Genomic DNA, 25,261 nt, shown 5'->3' with positions numbered 1-25,261 from the left:
ACATAGGGCTGCAAACGAGCTGAACGAAGCCAAGCTTGTTCAAGCTTGACTTGGAAAAAAGAAAAAAAGAAAAAAAATTGATATAGACTTGAGCTTGGGCTTGAATTGAATTAAGTTACAAAAATTAGGCTCAATCTTAGCTTGAAATTCATATTAGTGGCTTGAGCTTAGCTCGAGCTCATCTCAATTTCAAAATGAAGTAAAAACCAAATTGAACCAAGTCCAAACCGGTTCACAAAACTTAAATTGAAAACCAATAATTTAAAAGTATAAATTATATGTTTGCCCATGAATGTGCTTAAGGGTACAATCCTCATTGGTTTGCATGGAAGCTGTGATGCCCTGAACTCACCAAGTGGGGCCCGGGTGCCACGTGTTCCAACCACCTGTATCTGATACCATAATTAACATGCATGTAGCGGAACATAAATAAATAACCTCAAATAAATACCAGAGTTCTATATAACAACCCAAAAACGAACACTACAACATCCAGATATCCCTATCCACAACCAGTATTTAAAACATAACCCAGTACAAATATATCTGTATATATACCAGTATCTCACAATACCCCAAAAAGAAACCACCAAAAACAATCCTAGCCTAGGCCTTCAAACCCGATCTCCAGAAGAACCTGAAAAATTGTTAATCCACTAGGGTAAGACACTTCTCAGTGAGGGTGGAATAAATTATAACAGTGTGTGACAAATGAGTTTTAATATTTATATAACAAAATAAACTTCTTCTCATACAATATCAATAACAACTGAGAAAACATATCATTAATAACATCATTGACATCTGATATCATACACACATTCAATATGTACAAGTACATAATTTTTAGGTAGGCAAAAGTCTCCAAGGATAGGGAAGATTACCCGCCCATACAAGTAACTTCCCTCTGCTCTGATACTAAAAAGCTACCTACCAGAGCACTCACCTTACTCAGTAAGCCCTCAGGTGAAGAATTACCTCGCTGCCAGTATACACATTTTTATTATTTTAAAGGCGAAGGTTTCGGGGAATCGGGATGTCTACCCGCTCATACAAGTAGCATCCCTTTGTACTGATATCAAGAAACTACCTAGCAGAGCACTCGCCTTTCTCAGCAAGCCCACGGTGGTATGTTTACCTTACCGCATGCACACACATGCATTCACAATATGCTATACCATTATTATTATGTTTTAATTAAATTCACACGCGCACAACACATCCACACAGGAATCATGCATCTCATACTTCGTCTTCCATTGTCCTCAGTACGTGGCCCACACAGAGCAACTGCGTATATATCAGTACGTGGCCCATACAGACACCTACGTACTTCTTATCTACACATGGCCCACACAGGGTACATAACATGGCTCACATAGGCGCCACCATCCACACAGGATACATAACATGACCCACACATGCGCCATTATCCACACAGGATATAATGTGGCCCACACAGGCACCACTCCAGCTTCTACGACACGTGACCCACACAGGCACCACTATTCACCAGTATCCAATCCCCATGACCTACCCGTCGTACATCAGTAGAACAAGCTCCTCGACCTGTCAATGTCCTACCTCATATAAATGACAATATGATAAGCTCCTTAACTTGCCAACGTCATATCATGATTTATATGCAATATAACAACCTCCTCATGCCAATGTTATATTGAGATGCATAAGAATAACCATACCAATTAGTTCACACAGACACATCAATGCATTTCCACACAGGAATCCAACAGATCAATACATTTCCCACACAATATCCCAATAGATCAATACATTTCCACACAAGAGTCAAACATAACAATTCATTCATCATGTCATAATCATTCCAAACATCCCCACATACAAACCCAAATACCACACTAATTCATATTCAATTTATTAGGAAAAATTGTTCCCATGTCACACGAATTTAATATCATAAGCAATTATCCCAAATATAAACCTTAAACAAAATCATCATTTTTCTAGTACTCACGTGGTTCTAGAAATCATATAGATAAATAATAAATTTCATGTGCTCATAAATGACCGGTTCACCTTAATAAAATACTGATATAATTTTATTCTTTCTTACCTAATTCCCTGAACCACGCCTGTAGGCTCCCAAAATTATACCTACGGCACTCACCCGGACCCTGATTCAATCAAATCAACTCCAATAAAATATTATTTTAACTTTTCCTAATTTACAATAATTAAATAACAATTAATTTATAAATAACCCATTTATCCTAATTTTGGGATTATTTCTACAATGACCCCACGAAAAATTTATTCCGCTAGACTTGTAGAGAATCATCACTAGATTCTCGTGATGGTGTCCGATCGCCCATTTGGCTTAAAATTTAAGAAAAATTAAGGTAAAAGTGAGAATTTGCCTTCCCCCAGGAGATATACATACGTTGCTCCTACGACAAATCCATTTTGGTAGATATGTCAGTGGCGGAGAATGGAGTCCAGTAGTATTTTTCGGATTTTCAATTGGACGAGAATCTGCTACGAAATCATATATAGAGGAAGAGTGAAAAGCATGAGCTGAAAGAGTTTTTTTTTTTCCTCTTTCTTTCCTGCGTGAATCCCCCCCCCCCCCCTCCTTTTTTTTTTCCCTTCTACTCTCTGTTTGCTCCAGAAAGCTTAGCCACTAAATTTTTTTTTCCCTTCCTTTATCCTTTACTTAATACTTATATACATATACCCAAAATCCTCACAATTCTTAATTTAATTAATTTTCTTAATAATAATTAATTAATTAATAATAGTTTTTAAAAAATTTTTTTTTATTTTTTGGTCGTTACAGAAGCAAACCTAGAATATTTATGGTTCTTTTTAGGAATGTATATGTGTGTTTATGGATACAATAGAACTCTGGTATTATATATAAGGTTGGGTATATCATAGTTTCCACTGCATAGTTGACATGTATGTATAGACAGGTATATTTCCTAGTACTCATTCTGGGTCCGGGATGATTTTGTTATTATGCAATGGTATCAGAGTTTATTATTATTATTATATGGAATATATGTGTGTGTATATATATAGAGCAAAATTTTCGAGGCGTTACAGATGCTATCCAGAAAATAAGTCCCATGAATTCTTTCGCAAATGAATCAAGTTAAATGTGAAAAGATGCTATTTCAATATTTCAAGAATAAAAGTCCTATGATTAGCAAAACAATATTCTAAGAATTGATTTAAATCTAGCAAGTATCAATATTACAATCTATGGATTCAAAGGGCTAATCAAATAAGGGATTTCAGATTTCAAGTAAATGCTTACAATATAAAATAAGAGTTCAAATAAGTGCTGAAATTACCAAGAGAATTGTTTGGATGACTTGACATTGTTCAACAAAAGCCTTAGACCACGCCATAAAATTCCTTGGAACAAGCTTTGAAACACCGAGACAAACACATCAATGTAATAAAGGGGAAGTGGCCATGTAGGGGGGTATTTTGGTGTGGCCGTGTGGATGTATTGGAGGATAGTTAGAACTCGTTTGAAGTTCTTCGTGCACACTTTGAAATATGGATATGTATGCAACAAATGAAATGATGGATTTGTGGCCTTGGGGTGTAACTTGGTGATGGCCGTATAGGTGATGGAGGGAAGTCGTGAAGGTGGGATAAGGATGAAGTCGCTGGATAGAATAGTGGTCTCTCACCACCTGATCTCTAAGGAGAATGACGTAACCTCTCATTACACAATCACAAGGATTGGACAAAGCTAACAAACTTCAATAAAGGAATTTCCTTCCAATATTTTCAATATTCAAACTTTTTCTCTCTATGTAATTCTTACAATGAAGGGGTATATATATAGTTAGAATGGGGGGACAACATTAATAAGCTTAGCTAGCGTGGGGGGACAAAGACATTAAACAACTAACAATTCCTACATAAGCATGGGAGACGCAAATAATAAAGATACCAACTTACTGGATACATTAATTACTTTTACAAGTTACTAACATAATAAATGCTCCAACTTTCTAGACACAATAAATACTAAGCATAACTTACTAACACTCAAACTCACTAGATATACACAATTTCCTAACATACACATGCAAGCAAGCAAGTTGTCTTACAAGATTACAAATTAAATATAAAACAAAAGTCAAAAGGAGACACAATTCCGTGTAGGGCCCACATGGGTCTTCTTGCTTCAACACTTCTCTTAAATCTTCAAATATGGTCTTCAAGTACTTAATAGTCTTGAAATGAAATGTCCAAGCAAAATATAATAATAAAATCTTTTATTAAAAGAAGTCTCCAAACAATCCATTCAAAATCTTCAAATAATTATGAACCGATGTGGACATCGAGAGGTCGTCCACATGTCATCATGTCAGCAAAGGAAATGTGAACATCGGGAGGTCGTCCACGTGTCACAATATCTGAAAATGACATAGGTAGGACATGCTAATCCCCATCAGATTGCTTTGATGTCGAGTTTAATATTAGTGTCTCTTTAAGGTATATCAATGATGATTATTAGTTATGTCATATGAGCTTTAGACACTTGAATTTCAATAGTCTAAAATTTCTTGTTCAAAGAAAATAATTTTGGGATTTCTGCATATTGATTGCCTTGCAAAAGTTTGTGAGTCTTTTATTTAGGAGAGAATCATGGACTCTTTTTCGAAATACAATACTTCAAGAGCCAAGAAGCCGTTACAATTGTTTATTCAAATTTCTATTATATGGAGGTGATTGCATGTATTTTATTACTTTTTTTGATGATTACAATTGGAAGACATATGTTTATTTAAAAAAAAAAAATTAAATCATATGATGAGTTTAAGAGATTTAAATTTTATATGGAGAAATAAAATGGGAATTCAATCAAAATTTTGAAAATTAACATGGACATAAAGTATTATGTTTGTAATGATTTGTTTTTAATGAAAAATGATATTAAATACCAATTACAACTAAATATATTCATAGTAAAATGCACTTGCGAGGAAGACAACTAGAATAATAATGAATGTAGTTAAATATATTATGCCCTCAACGAAAACTATTGCTTATGCCATTAACTTGTCTATAAAATAATATTTATATATTTTTTATAAAAAATATTTAGTGACACAGGCGTAGGGGTGAGCATAATTCGGTTAAAATCGAATTAACCAAGTTAACAAAGTAAATTTGGTTGGTTTGGTTTAGTTAAAAATTTATTCAGTTCAGTTCAGTTTTCATTTTCGTTGAATTTCGATTTTCAGGTTTTGGTTCGATTTTTGGAATAAATAATTATATATATTATATATTAAAATATTTTATATATATATATAGTAACAATTTACTTGTTTTTTTATATATTATATATATTAAAATTTTATATACATTATATATATTAAAATATTAATTTTTAATTTAACCAAAATTCGGTTAGATCGGTTTTGAGTTCGATTTCAATTCCATTAATGCGATTTTTTAATCAAAATTTTTTAATTAATTTAATAGGATTGTACTTTTATATATAGTTTAAAATATAAATTATTTCAATAATTTTCGTCCAAACTCGTGCACCGTATTTAAACTTTGCGTGAGATTCCGTTACTCGCACAGTGGCTGAGCTTGGGTTATCAGGCTGACATTCTTGATTAATTTTCCAGAAGCTTCCCACTCCGACGTATACACTTCCTCCAACTCTTCACTCTATCTCGTCTCTCCAACACCAATTCCACCCATGGCGCAAGATGGCAAGCGTCCCCTCAAAATCATAGCCGGCGCCGACTCCTTCGGGTGCGCTGTCAAGGACGCCCTCCTCGCCCACCTCCGCTCTCTCAACATCGACGTCGAGGACCTCGGCACCGCCTCCTACTATTCCGTCGCCGCCGATGTAGGCCGCTGCGTCAGCTCCGCCGCCGCCGACTCCGCCTCAGAGACGCGAGGCCTCGTTGCATGCGGCACCGGCGTCGGCGTCTCCATCTTCGCCAACAAGTTCCCCGGCGTCTTCGCCGCCACTTGCCTCACCCCCGGCGACGCCGAGAACACCCGATCCATCAACAACTGCAACGTTCTCGCTGTCTCCGGCATGTCCACTTCGCCGGAATCCGCCATCGAGATCCTCGATACTTGGCTGAAAACTCCCTTCAAGGCGCCGTGCCCTGCGTCGGGGTCGAAGCCGTGGCCATCAGATATCGATTCCTTTCTGGATAATTCGGTTTCTGACATGTCCAAGATCGGAGTCGCACCATCCAAAGAAGGTTAGTAAATTTTCGGATCTCTCGGGAATTTGTCGGAAATTGTACATTTTCAACGCGAGGTATTCAATTAGTTGTCTACTGTTCAAGTATCTAAAATGTTCCGGAAATAAATCATGATGTGATGAGCTCAAAATAATTTCTTGTTATTGGACATTTTCCCTAAATATGTGGCGTTGCTTTTGAATTTTGAATGGAGTCGACTCAGATGAAAATTGTTCGAACTTACGCCGAAATATCATCTTTATTTACTTTTGGTTTGATTGTTTAATCATCAGATAGAATCTCAGTCGAATAGGTGTGAATCGTAGTTTTCTTGAAGATTGAATGATCAACCATGCATTTGAACTTACTGAAAAGAAAGATTCTCAACGAGTTTTCCTCAATACAAATTCTCACTTGCTATACACAACTGCCTTTCAATTTGCAGGATCTGTGAGCACTTGTGCGATATGCTGCCTGGCGAAAAATCGAGAATTTAAACCAGTTGAGATCATGCCGGGAGGGTCAATGAAGATCGTGAGGGAGAGCCCAACATCAGCAATAGTGAGGTTTAAGGCAGGGAGTGTGGAGCCGGCGCACCACCACACATTTGGGCATGATTTGGTGGTGATGAAGGGGAGCAAAAGGGTGTGGAACTTGAGCAAAAGTGAGAAGTACGATCTGGGTGCCGGAGATTACTTATTTACACCAGCTGGCGACGTTCACAGAGTCAAATATTTTGAGGATACAGAGTTCTTCATTACATGGGATGGACATTGGGATATCTTCTTGGATGAAGACCTTGATGCTGCCAACGCTGCTGTAGAAAAAGAATCAACAAATGGGTCTGCCTAAAGAGACATGTATGTATGATAAACCCAGTCTTTGAATACTATGTATGTATGATAAACTCAGTCTTTGAATACTATGTCGTCGTCGTCGTCGTCTGATGTTTTTGCTTTACACCTGCTGTCTTCATCTATGATAAGTACAATAATGGTATGAGCTTTGGTGTGCGCTTTTGTTTCTGGAAGTTTATTTGTGTATATTGTGTTGCTATGTACAAGCAGTGTTTCTTTCTTTCGTTTTCCTTTTTGACTAGTTGGCTGTCTTGCCCTAAACATGAATCCTGCTGCAGTTAGGAAATACTAATCTAAGATCAGTGGGGAGGCGCGCAATATCTATTTCTAGGTGTAGGATGGAATATGTTGAAAGTGTAATAAAAATTATGGAGGGATATAATAATTTAGTGCAAAAGTTTGTTATTTCTTCTAAAATCTAAGGGTGAAATTTGTTATCAGGCATTCCTTGTTTATTCTATCTTATAGATTCATAAAAATGTTGTCATGGTATAGAATGGAATATGATGAAAATGTAATAAAAATTATGGAGGGATATAACAATTTAGTCCAAAGGTTTGTTATTTCATCTAAAATCCAATGGTAAAATTTGGTATCAGCCATTCCTTCTTTATTCTATGTTATAGATTCATAAAAATGTTTGCATTGTCGTTCACTTTAAAACGACAACCCATTTTTATATGCAGCTTTGTATGATCGTTTTACTTTTAGGAATGTGATAGTTTATGAACCAAGTGTATTTAGCACACTATGGTGGATGTGTCAGTTGCTACTAACCTGCTTTTGAATTGGGCAAATGTAAAAATGATGCTATTAAAGGCAACTATGAAATCCAGGTCAATGTGGTGGTACTCAACTCAATACAAATATCATTGTGATAATGTGATGGTTTTCTTTGGCATTGAGATGTTGTGCAATGTCTCAATCGCTTGGCCGTCTCAATAATTTCAAATCTTAGAGAATTTCTTACCTAAACCAAATAGGTGCAGTTAAGTTTGGCAAATTAAAAATGCTTGCTGTTGTACAAAGGATGGTACTAGTCGACATCAATGTAATTATTTAACACAGAAAAGCATTGGCCGTTTAAGTTGCTTTAAATTCTGAACTAAGGTTGGTCATCACTTAATTCATTGGCAAATTACACACCCGTGCCAATGAGTCGGTACACCTAAGGATTGCAGTCTACTCTATCCCAAGATTTGATGCAATGTTGTGTTCTTGGCATACTGACATGGATGCATGACTGCATTGAATTTGAATTTGGAAAACATATGACCTTGTTAGATAAGGGGAACTCACAAATTCATGCCTGGTCATCCCAGGTGCTTCTAGGTGATGGAGAGGGTTGAATTTGAATTGGGCGAAGTAGTAAATGATGCTAGATAAGGGATTCTGTAACCCTAGAATTACAGGTGAGGTGGAGAGGGTGGAGGAAGGTCAAATTGTGCAAATTGAAATAAATGCTACCTACATAACAAACAGTCGCAAATCCAAGTGTACTAAAACTTCTAGATGTATCTCTTTGATCACGCTGATGTATGACCCTTCATTTAAATTATGACAGAAGTTTGAAGACTTCTGATATTGCACGATGCACGCCTAATCATGTAGATGCCATCAGCTCTGTTAGAGTTTTGAATTTCTCTAACAGCTTACAGGGTTTAAGTGAAATTTAACAGTACTACTCGCGAGTCTACTTGTGCTTTTGTTATTTTATTATTTTTTGATATTATATAAATGACATATTACATATTCTGTGCAAATATTTAATACTATACTGAGCTTTTTTTTTCTCTCTTTTTGAGATTTTGATTGGCAGAAAAGGATTCATATAGCCGACCCCACTTAGTGGGACTGAGGCTTGGTTTTGTTGTTGTTGTTGTTTTTGAGATTTTGACCTTTTTTATAAATGAAAAAATAAAACCCCATTGAATTTTTTTTAAAACTTGAATTTTTCAATCAAGTTGAAATTCAATCCATGTACACTTTAACTGTAATGTCATGTTTGATTTGCCCATGGAATGGGAGTAGGAAAAGAATAAATTTAAATTTTGAATGAAAAGTTAAATGAAGTTATATGATAAATTCAATTTCACACTCCTTTGATTCCATTGCAGTCTTACATGACTTAAATTTGTTGTAAGTTTAATAAGAGAAGGTGCGGTGGAACCCAAAAAGAGGAACACTGATGGCCTGACCACACACCACAGGAAAAAAGCAGACTACTTAGGCTGGCATCCTCTGATCTGTATAACATTCATCATCCTAATTGCAGGTGGAGGTTTCCAAAAAATCATAATTCCAAACATTGTAGAAAAGATTAGTTCTAGATTTCTTGCAAAAGAAATGCACTACAAATTTTGAAAGGTGACTGATATAGACTATTGATTTTATGCATAAAACACTAAAACTTATCGAAAGAGTTGGTTGAAGCAGTGATTGGTGGGTTAGTGGAGTTCTATACTTAAATTACAATTTTTAATCGGGACTTCAAGCCCATGGATAACAACATTGATTGTGCCATTGAACTTGAGCTATCATTACGTATTTTAAACAAAATTTCACTAAAATTACATACATAATAAGCACATAACATACCCTTTTTCGAGCCTTGAGCATTCCTGGGCAGCAATGCTTGACGAGTGGCATTGTCGGCATACTAAACAAGACTCATCTCATCAGTAATATTACCAGCTTCATTTGGTACTTGAAGATTATCCAAAGCAAGCATTTTTCGCAATGCCACCAATTCCTCCCCCGCTCCACAAATATAGGCTGAAGCTTGCCTGCCTGACAGAGTTGCCCCTTCCATACTGTCTATATAATCCTGTAAAAATGAGGAGAGGAAAAAAAAGGAAAAGGAAAGGTTGTTAGGTGCAAAAGAACTTGCTCATTCCTAAGGGCATCACAGGAATTTTTGACTCATGCACCAATGATGCATAGCAAGTTCCTTGAATAACATTGAGCCCTGTTAATGCATGAATGATGTAAGCTTTTATAACCATCAAGAAGGGGATTAGACAAGGTGAGTTCAAATGCATGCTTGGGCAAAACTAATGACCAAATTGTACGGGAAGAGCTGGTTGAATTCTTTTGTGCTGTTTTGCAATGATAGTGCAGAAATGCAGGAGGAATGATAATACAGGAACCATAAATACTCTCATACTAACTTAGTTTGAGAAAATCAATCGTCCACATGATCACCCAAACAAACTACTATGATTAAACAAACACTTCTTTTGGTATTACCTGCTTTGTTGCTAAAACAATTATTGTTCAGCCTTTTAACTGATGCATTTGAAAAATGTATAATTTGAAGAAAAATTAATACAGGTCAATAACTACTCTCAAGTCTCCCCTCTTTCCAAATGAACTCAAATGCACTTGCTACTCATTCTTACACGAGAGAGAGAGAGAGAGAGAGAGAGAGAGAGAGAGAGAGAGAGAGAGAGAGAGAGAGAGAGAAGCAATTTGGATAACCCAGACCATCTCTCATAAGTTTAGTGCAAACAAAAAATTGCTTTTGGGGCAATTTTGATAACAGGTTAATTAACAACTCAGGAAAATCTTTCTCTTACCTACCTTCAATGCATCTCCAAAACTGGTAAACCAAGTTCCAATTTGATAAGAAATGGATTAAAAACCAACCCTTGCACCATTGCATTTTATCCCAACTTCATTGGTTGGAGTGCTGGACCACTAAATATGCAGATAACACAAGGAAATAATTTCCACAAAGGCAGAAGAACGACATTAAGTCATAAAAAAAGTGAATTAATTTACTTGTTCTATGTTTTGACAGATTTTAATAATTTATATCAATGACAATCTCTGGATCTTTTATGTCAATTGACCCAATTGTATTAAAAGAATGCAATCAAATAGTTTAAAACTATAGTCTATTTGAAATAACAACACATTTTTTAATGTTTGTTTGTTGATACAGTTGTCAATTTTTCAACCGTTCTAGAAAAAATTTAAAACCAATTTATAGTTTCAGTTGTTTTTAAGGTGCGCCTATGTAGCCTTTGGAAGCTATTATTTTATGAAATTGAAATACATTGTATTTTTCTATGGCTTGGTTACTCACAAATAGCATTAGCATGTTTCCCATTTGGAGGTTGTATAATGAACTCTTTCCACAAATGAATGGTAATTACATTCATCTGATTATGAAGCACTATTTGTCATGGCGTAAAAGGTCAAAAAAAAAAAAAAAAATGAAATCACCTGTTTTGTGTATGAACCAGCAAGGAAGAAATTTTTCACAGGCGTCTTTTGATCAGGTCTAAATGGATCTTTCCCAGGTGCTTCACGATATAACGATTGCCCAATTTTCACAACAGACGACCAAGTAACTTCTAGACCTTGGGAAGATGGGAATAAATCCATGACCTGGTACAAAGGAAGCCAGAAAACGTAAAGCAAATGACATTGAAGATAATGATGATGACATAGAAACTTGTGTTATTTCGTTGCAGAAGGAAGCAGGGCATGCAAATGAGAATGGACCAACATCAGTTTCCAAGCCCTAATCAACAATTACAGGTTTAACCACTCAGATCCTGTTCTGCCACAAAATTCAATCAAGAGCCATTCATGGACTAGATCCTTGAACTGACATTACAGAAAACCATTATGATCCAATCGGGGTACAAGCCAGAAATGAGGAGCCAGGATTGAGCAGTCCAGTACAAAAATGAAGTCATTTCTTGGCAGAAAATTAATCAGTCATCCTAAGCATTAAGGAGTGCCAAAAAAATAAAAAAGGTTTCCCCACTGACCTGCTTCGCAACTCTCTTTATGATTTCATCATTTGGCAAGGGCATGTAGGGGTCGCCTGGTGTAAGAACACACCTGAATAATGAGATAACTTGTCTGAATTTTTGCAAGTTTAAGAGGCAACAAATTGATAAATGAAATCATTACAGTACAAATACAAGCACATAAATAGGAGGAACACATGGCTGGTAGCTGGCAAGAATTGAAATAAATACACTCAGATAGGCCAATTTAATAGTGTTTGATGATATCGGAAAAGGGGCACGCTACTGTCACCATCTCCAGTTTAATGCGCATATCTTGGTCCCTATAGCACTAAAGATCAGGGCCTGTGAACTGACAGCATTCTGGAGGAAGAGGGGCCGGTACAAACATAAATAAGAAAATACAAAAAATAAAATAAAAAGACTAATATACTAAATGCATTTCATAACTAAACAAAGTGATTATGATTCAATTAATGTATAAGATAGGCGCTAAAAGGAACCATAGAGAAATATCATGAACTGAGAGCTCAAAGGGATTACCTAAGTGCACAAGATGAAATAAAGATGACGGGGAAAATGTTAAAAAAAAATGACAAGAATGGTCCAGAATAAATTTTTGGATGCCTAGAATTGGGTATGTGTTACATTAAGTGGCAAGAAACCTAATACAACAAAGTATTATGCCATGTGTAACTGTATTTGGCCCAACTCCGGTGACGTATTGTCCATTTTGGCTCACCGACCTCACGGGTTTGTCCTATAAAAGGCATTTCACTTTGTTGAAACTCAAACCCTCCTTATAAACCCAAGATTTCCCTAGTACACATCCATTGTGGGACTGTGAGTGTGCGACACCATGCATGTAATTGCTAACTCTTAAAATCATTGGGAGCAAACAAACAAAGCAAATGGAAAAAAACTAATGAGAAATTCTATGGTGGTGAAGAATCCGGAATTGAAAAACTAACAAATAAAAGAACAGATTGCTTTATTCATTAATGTAATTGCACAGAATGATGTGGTAGTAGAAATAATAATATTATTATTATTTCCTTACTGTAGCAAAGAACCCTGCCCTTCGATGTAGTAATCTTCTGGAGATGTGAGTGCTAGGTCTGCAAAGCAGGAGAAATCTGCATCTGGAGTATAAAGAAGATTATCCAACCCAGCAGCTTGCCTCAATTGCCTACCACAATCAATGAACATTTACTTTAACCACCAGATAAGGATTCGCACTGATATAAAGAAACAAATGCGAATATTATACTAGGCCCTTAACAAGACATTCAACTTCAACTCACAAAATGCCTTCACAGCAGTGTAGGCACTCGATAAATAAATAATAATGATTCCTAATATTTGATTATATTTTTTAGGAACTTTGTTTTAGGACTTAATATATTCATAACTCTTACTATCTAAAAATATTTCTTAAAAATAAAATTTCTATGATATTTATCATTATACTACTCAGTCAGACACACAGACAATGAAAAAATGGTGAGAAAACAGTTGAGGAAGAAGAAAACGAATAAGACAACCAAATAAAGTAACTACAAAAGATATGTTGGAGGCACTCCATCATACAACAGTTGAGGAAGATCCAGATGCACACATGTAATTCTTGTTCAATAAAGGAATTTACAATATAAATGGTAGAAAAAACACATAACATGAGCAAGAATTATTGGTTTAAAAGGTATTAGGAGCTTCCTTAGGCCTTAAGCTAGATATCAGAGGTTTTGTTTTATTTTTTATTGGCTGGATGCTTCTATTTTGCTTTTTCAGGTAAAAGTTGTCATTAAAAAAATTTTCTTGTAAAGATGTCTAGCATAGGATAGAAATGAATATAGAAAATTGGTGAAATTTATTTGATCCATTGTATATTGGAACTTGAGTAATAATAACTTATTATAATTAAGAAATTTCTTTTCCATCGCAAATATTATATATAAGGGGCCAACTGTAGATGATCACCTTGACTGTTCTAGATCTTGCAACTCTGTGACCCAGCCACTGTATCTGAGTTGCACTGTGACAACGGGCACTCCAACTAGTTTATAAATATTATCAAAAAATTCCAATTCTCGCCACTCTGGTGGAACTAATCTTTTAATTCCAGGAATATCACATGCTGCCATTAAATAGAACAAATTACCACTAAAAGCAAGTTATTAGAAAAAAGGGGGCAAAGAATCAACCACAAACCTGCAACATAGGCATCAGCTTTTACAATTTTCTTATTTGTAGCCTGAGAAAAACAGAAAATATCCAGCATTAACCCTTGAAGTCCATGCTTTTGCTCCTTAACAATGGATACACCCAAAAGCAGCTAATAGAGGTGTTTCTGACATGTTTGCATTCACCAAATGTTCCTTAGGGTTGCTAGTGGAAAATTTAGAGCAGATCCATTTAAGTGTTTCATCTATTATTCTTGGATTTAATTTTATCCTTCTAGAAGTTTATTGTCAACGACTTTGATTTCATATCTCTTTTAGACTAAGTTGTTCATTTTAGTTCCCAAATCCTTATAATTTTCCCTCTCTCTTTCTCTCTTTTCAGATTTCCCCCTTTCTATATATTAAAGATCACAAATACAATTGCAATTTTCAATATGAAAGCAATCCATTTTTCCCCTGCTCAACCCATAAGCTTTTTCAGTTCAGAACACCATGTGCCAGCCTGCCAGGTTTTGTGCCACTCTAGCATAATCACTATTAAAATTACAGAATAAATTAGAGAGATTTCTATGTAACAATGGTATGTGTTTGTTCAATAAAAGTAAAGTGTATACTTTTTTTCTTAAATGAACAGAAAACATGTGAGCATGTAGCCCACAAATATCAAAAAATAAAACGAATCAGAGTTTAACAGCACAAAGAAATGATATCAGATACAAATTTTACATGGCACAAATAGGCCAACATGGTAAATTCTTTAAAAAAAAGTCCTAAAAATTATATATATATATATAGTATTATCCTCCTTTTCTTATTACATTTTTTTATGGGCAAAAGACACTTACTCCCCAAGATCTTGCAAAAAGATACTGACCTCTCCTCAGGTTTCAAAAATTCAAGGGACCTCCCCTGAGGTTTCAAGAATTCTAAGGACCTCTCCTAAGGTTGCCAAAAGATACAAACTTCCACCTGTATTTTGCAAAAAGACAAGTCTTTTGAGGGAAGGTTGTTGTCTTTTTGGCAAACCTCAAGGGAGATTCCTATCTTTTTGTCCAATACTCGTCAAATGTGTTGGAAATTTAAGATTTAAATTTCAATCTCCCAATACGCTCAACTCGTGCAGATGTCGCTGAAATCATGGACAGCAATATAACTTCTTAATTTATACTGGTGCACGACAAGAATCAAGTTACCTTCGAGATGGCAATTCCAGACACATATGGGTCTCCATTAGCATTTCTATCATAAAGTATCTTTCTACATCCCCACCTGAGATGGAACCTGTTCTAGCAGAGACAGGAAATTCGAAATAGAGAAGAAATAGATCAGGAGAAACTAAACATCACATGATGAAACATTATTCTCACCATGATAAGAATTTTATGTTCACATCTATACCTGCCTCCTCTATCTGTGATATACTTACTGATGGGGCCACTCAAGTAAACATCTGGAGAACCTTTAAGCATGCGCAATAGGGAAGCCTCTGTCTTAGTGGCGAACAATGAGAATATAGTTAGCATACAGCGAGCACTGATATTATCACAGTCAATGAATCCAAGGGCATAAGCAACAGGATCCCACATTCTCTGGATACTCATGCGTGTGCCACCTTTGGACAAGAACCAATCTGAGAAGCTAATCTGTATCAAATAAATAAAATTGCAAAATAGGTTCAACAGTAGTTCATTGCATGTGCAACAGATGAAGATTGAAGATTAAGGAAATAATAGAATGAATAAATATTTAGGGCCTGTTCGCTTCTGGAAAGCAGTTCTATTTTCCATTTCCACCTTTCCAACAAATTACAAAAATGACAGCTTGTTTTCTAGTTTTCCAAATTAAAAAAAGGTAGAAATAAAGAGTTTGTTTAATTGTGAAAAACAGTTTAAATTGTTCATTTCTAAATTTCCAAATAATTACAAAAATTTCACCTTATCTTTCAATTTTCCAAAATTTATTTAGGAACAGAAATTTAGAAAACAATAAAAAGATGCTTTCCAACTTTCCCATACAAATTTAGAAAAGTAGAAAACAAGAGGGCATTTTTGTAATTATTTGGAACAATGAATATAAAAGATAAAACTATTTTCCACAAGTGAACGGTTCCAAAAAAATTTTTATTGTTTGCCAGCCTTTTTTTATAAAAATGTTACAAAACTGAGAAATAAGCCGGGATTTTTGTAATTTTTTAGAAAACTGAAAATGGAAAATGAAAACTGCTTTGCACTAATGGGCCCTTGAGTTTGACACAAATGAGAGTACAAGGTCACTCTTCCATACAGTATCTCTTCTTAAGTGCGTACACAAATAAATACATGTGAATAAACATACACACACACACATGCCTAAATGCATACACTGCTTTGTAAAATTAACAGGCCCTTAAGTTTGACACAAATGAGAGTACAAGGTCACTCTTCCAAACAATATCTCTTCTTGAGTACGTACACAAATAAACACATGCGAATGAACATACACGAACACACATGCCTAAATGCATACATACATACAAGTCCATATCTACACATATATGCGTTTGTGTTCATAGAAGATTGCGGAAATAGAAAGATCTCTCCACAAAAATACACAAATCCCACACAAAAACAGTTAATATGTGAGAAAGTAGCCAAAAGCACTAGCTAGGATGTTATCATCGTTACACTATCCAAATGTCGTATGTCCCTCATTGCTCCATCTGGATTAACAAGAGCCTTCACAACTGGGCTCAGGGCAAGAGCCACGGCATTTCTTGCTTTATCATAAGTCTGCAGTAAAAACAATGTTGTGAGAAAATACATGACAATAAAATTTCGGTGTAGCTACTACCATAGAGCCTATGCCTTACTTGTTTCATATTTTTTATGGAATTCACGATAAAAAACAACATAGACAATTTTGTTGTCCCTTCTTTTGCTTTCTGATGCAGATCAGATCAGGACATTAAAAAATGATCGAAAAAGTATTTAATAAGAATCAGAAAGCATGTATTTGCACAATATTGATTCTGATAGTGAGAGTGGTAATTGTAAAGGCGAAGACAATGTTTGAATGGCATCACCGGAGCTTTTGCAGGATTTTCTTTAACTCATATCCAGCATGGGTGATTTTGGCTTCCCTCGTTTTCTTTTGACTTCGCTTTTGGCGGGGGAACTTTTTTTTTTTTTTTTACTATTTTCTCTTTCCTTATAAACCTTCTTATTTTGTAAAAATAAAATCTTACAAGGTGGTGGCATTGATGGATGTGACAGCAGTAAAAGCGTCAAAAGCAATCCCAATAATGGGGGAGACAACAATGGTGTTGGTGACGAAATGATGTTCGTGGCTGTGTGCTGACATCAACATTGGGAGTGTTGAAGATGGTATAGAAACTCAAGCTTATGAAATTCTTGATGGTACAATCGATTGTGCTTGTCAATGTTTTAAAAGGCGAAGGCGCAAGGCGAGGCGTCTTAACCCTTAAAAGGGGAGGTTTAAGCTTTAAGGCGTTGGAGCATAAGCCTTTTAAGAATTTATTTTTAAGATTAAAAAATTATAAATAAATTATATATTTTTTAAAAATAAAGAAAAATTAAGAAAATCACAAATATAATGTAAGAAATAAAAATTGTTTATACTTTGCAAACTACTTGTCGGCTTGCTAACTTGAATACATGACATAAATCATGACAAGAGATAGCTATACTATTACATAGTTCAAACTATTTTCATGATCTAAGATACAGCTCTCTGTTATTTGGGAATGACTGAGGTTCAAAAGTTCTATAAATCAACTCATATTATGAGATTCCTTTTATACAAACATGTAGTTAAAAAATTTTAACCAATTTTTTACTTGAGAATCACACACCCAATATGCGTAAGCCTCAACTAAAAAGGTGTTCCTTTTGTAAAAATGCATTAGCCTTTTGGAATTTAGTATTTTAGATTGAGCCTCAAGGCATTTTAGGCATGTTGTGCCTTGAGGTGAGCCTTAAGGCGGGCCTGGATTGAGCCTTTTAAAACACTGGTGCTTGTGGTAAATGTAAGGTATTGACAACATGGATGATTGCCCCCATGACGTTTCTAGATAGGTGCTTATGAGATTGGCAGTGCTTGTAGTATCTGTGGTTGGCAACTGCCAAGTTAGAGGTGGTCACAGTGCAACAAAAGCGCTGTGAGAAAAGGTAAAAATATTTGCTGTCTAAATATATTTCTCTTTGGCTCTTAAAAGATATGAAGGCCAAATTATTGTTACATGAAGTAAGAGTAGGAGCAAGAGCAGGAGGATGTGCAGGGTAGCAAGGAGATGTAAGGGAATCGAAGGCTATAAGTGTTTAGGAAATAGGAAGCATATATATAAATTACATACAATATTGAAAAAGAATAAGAATAAATTAAAACTAAGGTATAACAGTTTTATATATGAATAACTCTAAATGAACAGAATTACATAAAAAATAGTTCTTTTCACACAGTAACACCTAAAGAAGTAGCAATTTTGATTGCATTCCCATTTTATTTAATGCAAAATACCAACTCTTAAACCTAGGGATACTTACCATATGTATTGGAGCTTGGAGTGCAGACCCTGCATTTAGATTTGTGTGGATTTGAACAAAACATTTTACAAATTTATATAGAGCTATATCCAAATACATGCAAATCATAAATCCAAGGCCTAAAATCCATGCTACCAAGCACAAGTGCACAACTTTAAAGGATTTTGAGGTTTATAGTCACAAGACTGAGGTTCTGCATAGAAAGCGTTGCATCAAGGTTCTGAAGGGGGAGCATCACCTGTCACCTAGTATAGAATGTAGTTCCTAGAACTACAATTCGCAATTCGATTAATACGATTTGTATCAATTCCAAATCAAAATGATTTGAATCTTACTAATGAATCTAAAAACAACAGAATCTTTTTAGAGTCTATCGATTCACCTCGCAAATCTAAGAAATCAATCTGAATCCATCAATTCACACAATTCTAGACCTATCATATCTTGACTGACCTGACTAGTTTAAAACCCACAAAACAGCATTTTTTAAAAAATACTGTTTTTATTTTTGCACATTTTTACACAATTATCTTCCAATCCTTGCCTGCATCAGTTTTGTGCTAAAGAAGAGGAGAAAAATAGAATTATAGGTCTTATGTCGCCTTCACAAAAGCATTCTTCACCCTTGGAGTAGTATAGTGCTCTGCCATTGAGAAGAAAGGGTAGAGCACTCGTCGGCTTAGGTGGTACTCATGCTCCATTGTGTTAAGATTCAAAAGTTTTTTTTTTTAGTAGTTCAATTATTATCATTGTTTAAAGTTAACTATTTTTTCTTTCTAATTTGAGAAAGAATATGCATCAAATATTATTTTTTTGAATTGTTGATAAACACCAAAAGTTCAGTTTTTTTTTTTGTTATTTTTTTGTGATATCTTCCCTTAAACAGCATAAAAAGTTCCATTTTTATTTATATTTCTTGAATCATTCCTCACTTTTCATTTGTTTAGGGAAACCATGCACATGAAATATGATTTTTTTTATTGCCAAAGTTTAAATACATCTCACTATTTTGCTTGTTGTTTGTATATCCATATGCATGTCATTTATAATTTGATTTTGGTAATTTAATCCGAATCATATGATTTGATTCGTTTAACGATTCCCAATTCCCAAAATTGGAATTTTGATTCATGATTTGAATCTCAATTTCGCTTATGTAGGTATAGGAGGATTAAAAAGACTTGAATTGAAAAATCAATGCTGTTAAGAATTTTCTAGTCAAGAGTTCGCATAAATGTGTTTGATTGGACACACAAGAAGTTGCAAGGTTAAGATGGAATTCTGAAACAAGGTCATGGAAAAAGTGCCAACAAAAGAGCCTCAATAAATACAATGAGCAGGTATGACTCATCAGCATCAGAAATACAGACAAGAATGTTGAAATACAAGCTTCCTTGTTGCACAAAGATTGGATCATCTGACAAACAAATGTGGCTGTAAACAACAAAGAGGTGCAACTGGAAACAAATTCTAGCAGACATTACCTTGAGCTGATTTGTAGATAAAAAAGCACGAATTCCATGTAATGGAGCTCCAACTGGGAACCGAAAATCAAGTTCTGCACTGAGAAATCAACTTTATACACAACACATTCTTAAAGAGAGTAACAATAATATTACTGTTTTAAAAAAGGATAGCTCCTGCCAAAACCAAAATACTTTCAAGAATGTAGAATTAACAAAAAATTATAAAACAGAAATAGAAGACAAAACATGATTAAGTACTATCAAACATTTCGCCATACCACCAATTTCACCCCCTCTGTTTACAAAAGTGTGTGTATGATCCTTCACAAGTAGATTTTTATCTGCACCCACCTAGTTTCCAATAAAAAACATAGCAGCTCAATATGATGAAGACAAACAAGCAATATAAATTTTGACGTATAATTAAAATTTTAAGAAACATCAAAAGCTTAATATCAGCTTCTATAGCTAAGCAGATGGAGGAACTGCAGAGCAGAGAACCAGCAGCATATGAACCATATAAAAAAAGGTCACAACTTCTTTTCATACAAACAGAATACAGTTAGTTACCAGGGAATAAAACAGAAAACCATATGATACTATGAAGTCCCAGCTTGGGATTTTATAACGAACATCACTATGTCTATGCCATATAAAAAACATTAGCCATGCAAAATAGGTAAGCATCTATACCTATGAACTAATATTTAGCATAATCACAATTACTCAATGCATTTTTTTTCCAAAACTATGTCAAAGTTAAGAAATAAAATCAGTTTGACGGGCAACCATAAACTTTTTTTTTCTTTATTTTCCTTCAATATAATTTATGGAACCACTAAGAGGGTGAGCCTTGGCCCAATGGAAAGGATGTAATACCCAAATCTAACACAGGTTCAAGTAACAGAAACAGCCTGTCCAAAGGTGGAGGTCAGGATGTGTACATTCCGTCCTTAAACCTTGATATGGCAGGGAAGCCATGTGCACTGAATTTCTGTTTTATGGGGCCACTGTGTAAAACAAGTAGTTCAATGAATCTTCTATTTCTGAGCTCTACTCAACCAGCCCAGGAAGTAAGAAAGGACTACCCAAGGGACTTCCTTGTCCTTGTCCAAAATAAAGGCATTAAATGAACCTAACCAAACAAGAATCCACATTCTTCTCTATGAACCCAAATGCATTTCAACAGTTCCCTAGTCTGATAGTCGATAAATGCAAGGCAGTGTTAGCCTGGTAGGTAAGCTAAGATACTAATTAACTGTACATGAATGGCACATTTAACTAGTAAAAGAACAGAACATAGATTCATGGACATTTCAACCTACTAAATCATTTAAACATGAAAAATATGCTCTGATTCTAAATAACAATGTTATTTTACAAAGTTCACTGACTATTTCAATATTATGTGCATGTAAAACAGCCACAACCTCACAGCAAGGTCTCCTGCTTGCTTGGTATCATTGGCAGGTATGAAAGTCACTAAAGTCAAAAGCTACACATTGCTCATGTATATCCCAATGCAATCGAAATATGAAACATAGATCATGCAAGATGAGGCACTATATAACTTGTTTGTATGACTTTAGATTTCAAGTGAAAGATTATTGATCATATTTTCTTCCACATATCATTTATTTGTTGGTGGCATGCATATTGTATAATTAGTGCATTTTTGGCATGCAATTGATAAATAAAACTATCAATATGCCTACAACCAAGCACATTAGCTTCACCTTTTTCATCAAGCGGAAAAGATTATTGTAGCAACCAAAAAAAACATGCAGCCCCATTTCGATGTGGTTTCCAGATTTATCAACAAATGAACCCACTTTCCCACCAATGAAAGACTTTGAATCATATATATCCACCTGAATGAACAAAAGCATTTAAATCAACAATCTACATTCTACACGGTCAAGGTATTAGAATGTTACCGGAAGGCAAACACAGTTGCCATTTTAGTTAAAGCTTGATTGTGAGAATTGAGAACTAGAATTACTATAAAACAGTAAGCCAAACCTCATGGCCTTGATCCAAAAGCTCCACTGCAGTTGACATGCCTGCGAGCCCAGCTCCAATAATCGCAACTTTTAGTTTGGGTCCTCTATAATGTTCAGGTTCTGGCGGAAACAACCCCTTCGGAGCTGGCAGATAAATTATTTAGAGTGCAGTGGCCCAAACTACTAAACTAGAACACGTCAAAAATAATTTATCTTCTAATAGGGGAAAAAAAAACAGCAATGTTTTCTTTCACTACTGCCTGGTCAAACATGATTCCATAACTAATTTACCAAGACGCTATATAATTATAAAATTTTCTGGAGAACAAGAGTTAAAAATATTAAAATAAGCTCTTCTTCAATCCCTTCTCCAAGCTCCAGTTCAAACTATGTGCGTCATTTCATACAGAACCATCTTATTAAATCATATTACTTACCCAAAAGAAACAAAAATTCAACTCAATTGAATATGTTTGGCCAAGTTGTTTTGTATTTTTAATTTTTTTACGAACTAACAATAGAGAATATAATCCTCAAATATTGCTAATTTTCTAGTTTCTTTTTTCCCACCATTTCCCCGGCTACCGAGAACTAGGAAAACTACAAGCTTCCTTACAGCTGTAAGCTTTCCCAAATTCAGCAAAATGATACCGAATCACAGAAAAGCATACCAACCATCAGGTGCCACGCCCCTACTAACACAAACACACACAGACGCAGAGAAAGAGAACAATACAATTTTGCTAGGAAGTTTCGCAAAAAAATGAGAAATCCCAATTCCAAAAAGTTTCACGCGAGACGAGCTTCTCAAGTCAATTAAAATTCAATTGAAATTGCCTAAATTCATTGTATCAAATCAACAAACGCCCAATAAGTACCCAAACCACCCACAAAAGCACAAGATGCAAGCTACACAGGAATCAAAACCAACATAAAAATCAGTACTCGCAAGCGTAACAACTCAACTCGAAAGCGAAAATTATACCATTGACGCTCATATCAGAAACATTAGCATCCAAAGACGACCGAACACCAAATCTCCGAGGCTTCAGCTGAGAAATTGGATGCCGACCAGAAAGCAAGATTCCGGCTGTGTCCTGGGGGAAGCTGCTCCAGCTTCCGACAGCCGGAAAACAAACAGACGACGCCATAAATGGAATTTTAAAAAAGGAAAGGTCTAGAAAGAGTAAAAGAATTGAGAGAGAAAAGAAGTGTTTTTTGCAATAATCTTCTGAAAACAAAAGTGTTTATTTTGTTTGGGGAATAATTGTCTGTTGGCATCAACAGAGAGAGAGAGAGAGAAGAAGAAGAAGAAGAAGAAGGAGGAGGAGGAGGAGGAGGAGGAGGAGCGGGGGTTAGAGATGATATCTCACTGGAAAAGTGTTTTTGAACTATTTTCTTAAGTGCTTTTCTAATATTTGGGGGAAGTTATTGCGGTTGGATGGGATGAATGTTAATATGGAAAGTGCTGCTGCCACTAATTATAATGGCCACTAAGACCTGGGGACTGAAATTCACCCAAGCCTACTTACGAAAAGTTTAAGGCCCCCAGAGTACTTGTCCGCATGAATGGCAATGGCTTCCATATTTATATTATAGAAGTTAAAAAAGGGGCTTCTTTAATAACGCAATGATACTTTCAACCATTATGTTGTAATTTTGTTGATTAGAGAAAAGGTCTACAAGCTATGAATTTAGAATTGTAAGAGAATTGTAAGTTTGTCTCAAAAGAGGTTTCGGCATTATAGGTAGTCTACTTTCATAGTCATGTTATGACTTGAGAGGAAAATCACTGTTACAAAAGGTTGTGCTTGAAAAGCGATAATTTCATCTTTATTCATGGTATTAATATAAGATTGCATCATGCATCTAGGTGGTCATGTGTGCAACTTTGGATTATGGCTCAATATTGTTAATCTCATTTGACCGATGATGGTCTTTAGATCGATTTATGCATCTGGATGGTCATCTGTGCGAATCGAGATTGTAGCAAGTATGATTTTCATAGTCTCTCATCTTATTAGTTCAAATTGTCACTTTTTGAGAATGACTAGATTGTATGATGATTTGATGAGGAGATATGTTCTTGTCTAATTCATATTCACTTATCCTCATTTGCTAGGTTGTTGGGTTGTCTAATTTACACAGAAATAATAAAAATAATAATTCCAGGTACTATATGTGTTTTGTCTCTAGACTTCATCAGCAATAGCAGCATGGATAAGGTTCTCTATTTGTTTCTAGGCACCCAAATCTCTTTTGAATTGCTTGTTTGTTGGTATGCGAATTTCTGCTCCATCTAATCATATGTATCCTCATATTCACAAGCCCTACAAGAGTCATTAGTGCAAAAGGCACAATGACATAGTCTTTATGTTGTGTGCCACTTTGTATTGAATAATTAGGGTTGGGTGCTTCATTTGCACTTATCTTGATGATTTGGTAAAATTAGTGGATTTGATTTGTTATTAATGAGGTACCATGTGTTGTTATGTAGAAATTATGATAGATTTATTCCCGAGGACTTTCGAAAATTGATATATATTTATTGTACTCTTTTTGTAATTGACTATGAATGCAAATTTCATTGCATCTATATCTTATTATCTGTAAATTTTTTTTGTTGCAATTCATATATTTGTAAAGAGGAGGGAGGGGGGGGGGGGATGGGATTTATGGTAGATGGACTAGAAAAAATGCTTCAAGTCTCGACCTTGAATTTCAAGATATATTATTTGTTAGTCGTCAAAGAGATTTCAAGATACATTATTAATTGGTATAATTATTTTTGCATTTCTTAAGTATCCAAAAAGACCCATATTCCATTTGTTCTCCAGCCTGAAATATTGGATTATTTTAAGTTTTTTTAAAATTAAAAATAAATTAGAGTATTCCTTTTGTTGTAAATCAAGGAGGGCAAAAAGGGTATTTTATCATCATATACTAAAAGTGCCATTAAAAGCAAAATTGGCATAGGGGCAAAATGGTCTAAAAGTAATTAGGTGTGTTAGGAAGCAATGAATATTTTAGAAAACATTTAAGTGAATGGTGTTCTTATTTTCAAATTATCTATTTAATCAAATATTAGTTGGATTTACATTCATTTTTTTTTATTACATAGGAACTTCAGCCACCAACAAACTCTTCGGACCCCTGGTGCATCACCAAACCTACGGATCAGCGTCCTCCCCCTAGGCCTCGCTGATCAGGTAAAGTCCGGAATG

General features: G+C 35.2%; 2 protein-coding genes across 4 annotated transcripts; one reads left to right on the top strand and one right to left on the bottom strand.

Moving 5' to 3' along the window:
• Nucleotides 1–530: 530 nt before the first annotated feature.
• LOC131154598 (zeta-carotene desaturase, chloroplastic/chromoplastic) lies at nucleotides 531–23,600 on the bottom strand. 3 transcript variants are annotated; one of them, XR_009136522.1, is made up of 15 exons: nucleotides 23,023–23,487; nucleotides 22,057–22,181; nucleotides 21,771–21,905; nucleotides 20,313–20,385; nucleotides 20,053–20,126; nucleotides 16,691–16,795; nucleotides 15,426–15,670; nucleotides 15,221–15,308; nucleotides 14,056–14,098; nucleotides 13,825–13,981; nucleotides 12,905–13,033; nucleotides 11,863–11,935; nucleotides 11,309–11,473; nucleotides 9,677–9,905; nucleotides 531–637 (listed from the first exon to the last, which is right to left on the bottom strand). XR_009136522.1 is itself a non-coding variant. In XM_058107514.1 (14 exons), the coding sequence occupies exons 1-14, from the start codon at nucleotides 23,186–23,188 to the stop codon at nucleotides 9,738–9,740; spliced, it is 1,746 nt and encodes a 581-aa protein (XP_057963497.1). In that variant the 5' UTR covers nucleotides 23,189–23,600; the 3' UTR covers nucleotides 9,437–9,737. The 3 variants fall into 3 exon arrangements, 2 of the variants coding, with proteins under 2 accessions (XP_057963497.1, XP_057963498.1); XM_058107514.1 differs by lacking the exon at nucleotides 531–637 and having other exon boundaries at nucleotides 9,437–9,905; nucleotides 23,023–23,600; XM_058107515.1 differs by lacking the exons at nucleotides 531–637; nucleotides 16,691–16,795 and having other exon boundaries at nucleotides 9,437–9,905.
• Nucleotides 5,537–7,251, top strand: LOC131154599 (DNA damage-repair/toleration protein DRT102). The gene is made up of 2 exons (XM_058107516.1): nucleotides 5,537–6,239; nucleotides 6,667–7,251. The coding sequence occupies exons 1-2, from the start codon at nucleotides 5,720–5,722 to the stop codon at nucleotides 7,071–7,073; spliced, it is 927 nt and encodes a 308-aa protein (XP_057963499.1). The 5' UTR covers nucleotides 5,537–5,719; the 3' UTR covers nucleotides 7,074–7,251.
• Nucleotides 23,601–25,261: the final 1,661 nt, after the last annotated feature.

This window comes from Malania oleifera, chromosome 4 (genome assembly GCF_029873635.1).
Source record: "Malania oleifera isolate guangnan ecotype guangnan chromosome 4, ASM2987363v1, whole genome shotgun sequence".
In the NCBI taxonomy this organism is placed as follows: domain Eukaryota; kingdom Viridiplantae; phylum Streptophyta; class Magnoliopsida; order Santalales; family Ximeniaceae; genus Malania; species Malania oleifera.
Note: the sequence above shows the minus strand (reverse complement) of the source record. Positions and strands in the feature narration are given on the sequence as shown.

Coding starts and splice junctions, on each gene's coding strand:
- LOC131154599 (XM_058107516.1), top strand. CDS start 5,720: ATGGCGCAAGATGGCAAGCGTCCCCTCAAAATCATAGCCGGCGCCGAC. Junction 6,240..6,666: donor AGTCGCACCATCCAAAGAAG/GTTAGTAAATTT, acceptor TTCAATTTGCAG/GATCTGTGAGCACTTGTGCG.
- LOC131154598 (XM_058107514.1), bottom strand. CDS start 23,188: ATGGCGTCGTCTGTTTGTTTTCCGGCTGTCGGAAGCTGGAGCAGCTTC. Junction 21,906..22,056: donor TTTTGGATCAAGGCCATGAG/GTTTGGCTTACT, acceptor TTGTTCATTCAG/GTGGATATATATGATTCAAA. Junction 15,309..15,425: donor ATCACAGATAGAGGAGGCAG/GTATAGATGTGA, acceptor CTGCTAGAACAG/GTTCCATCTCAGGTGGGGAT.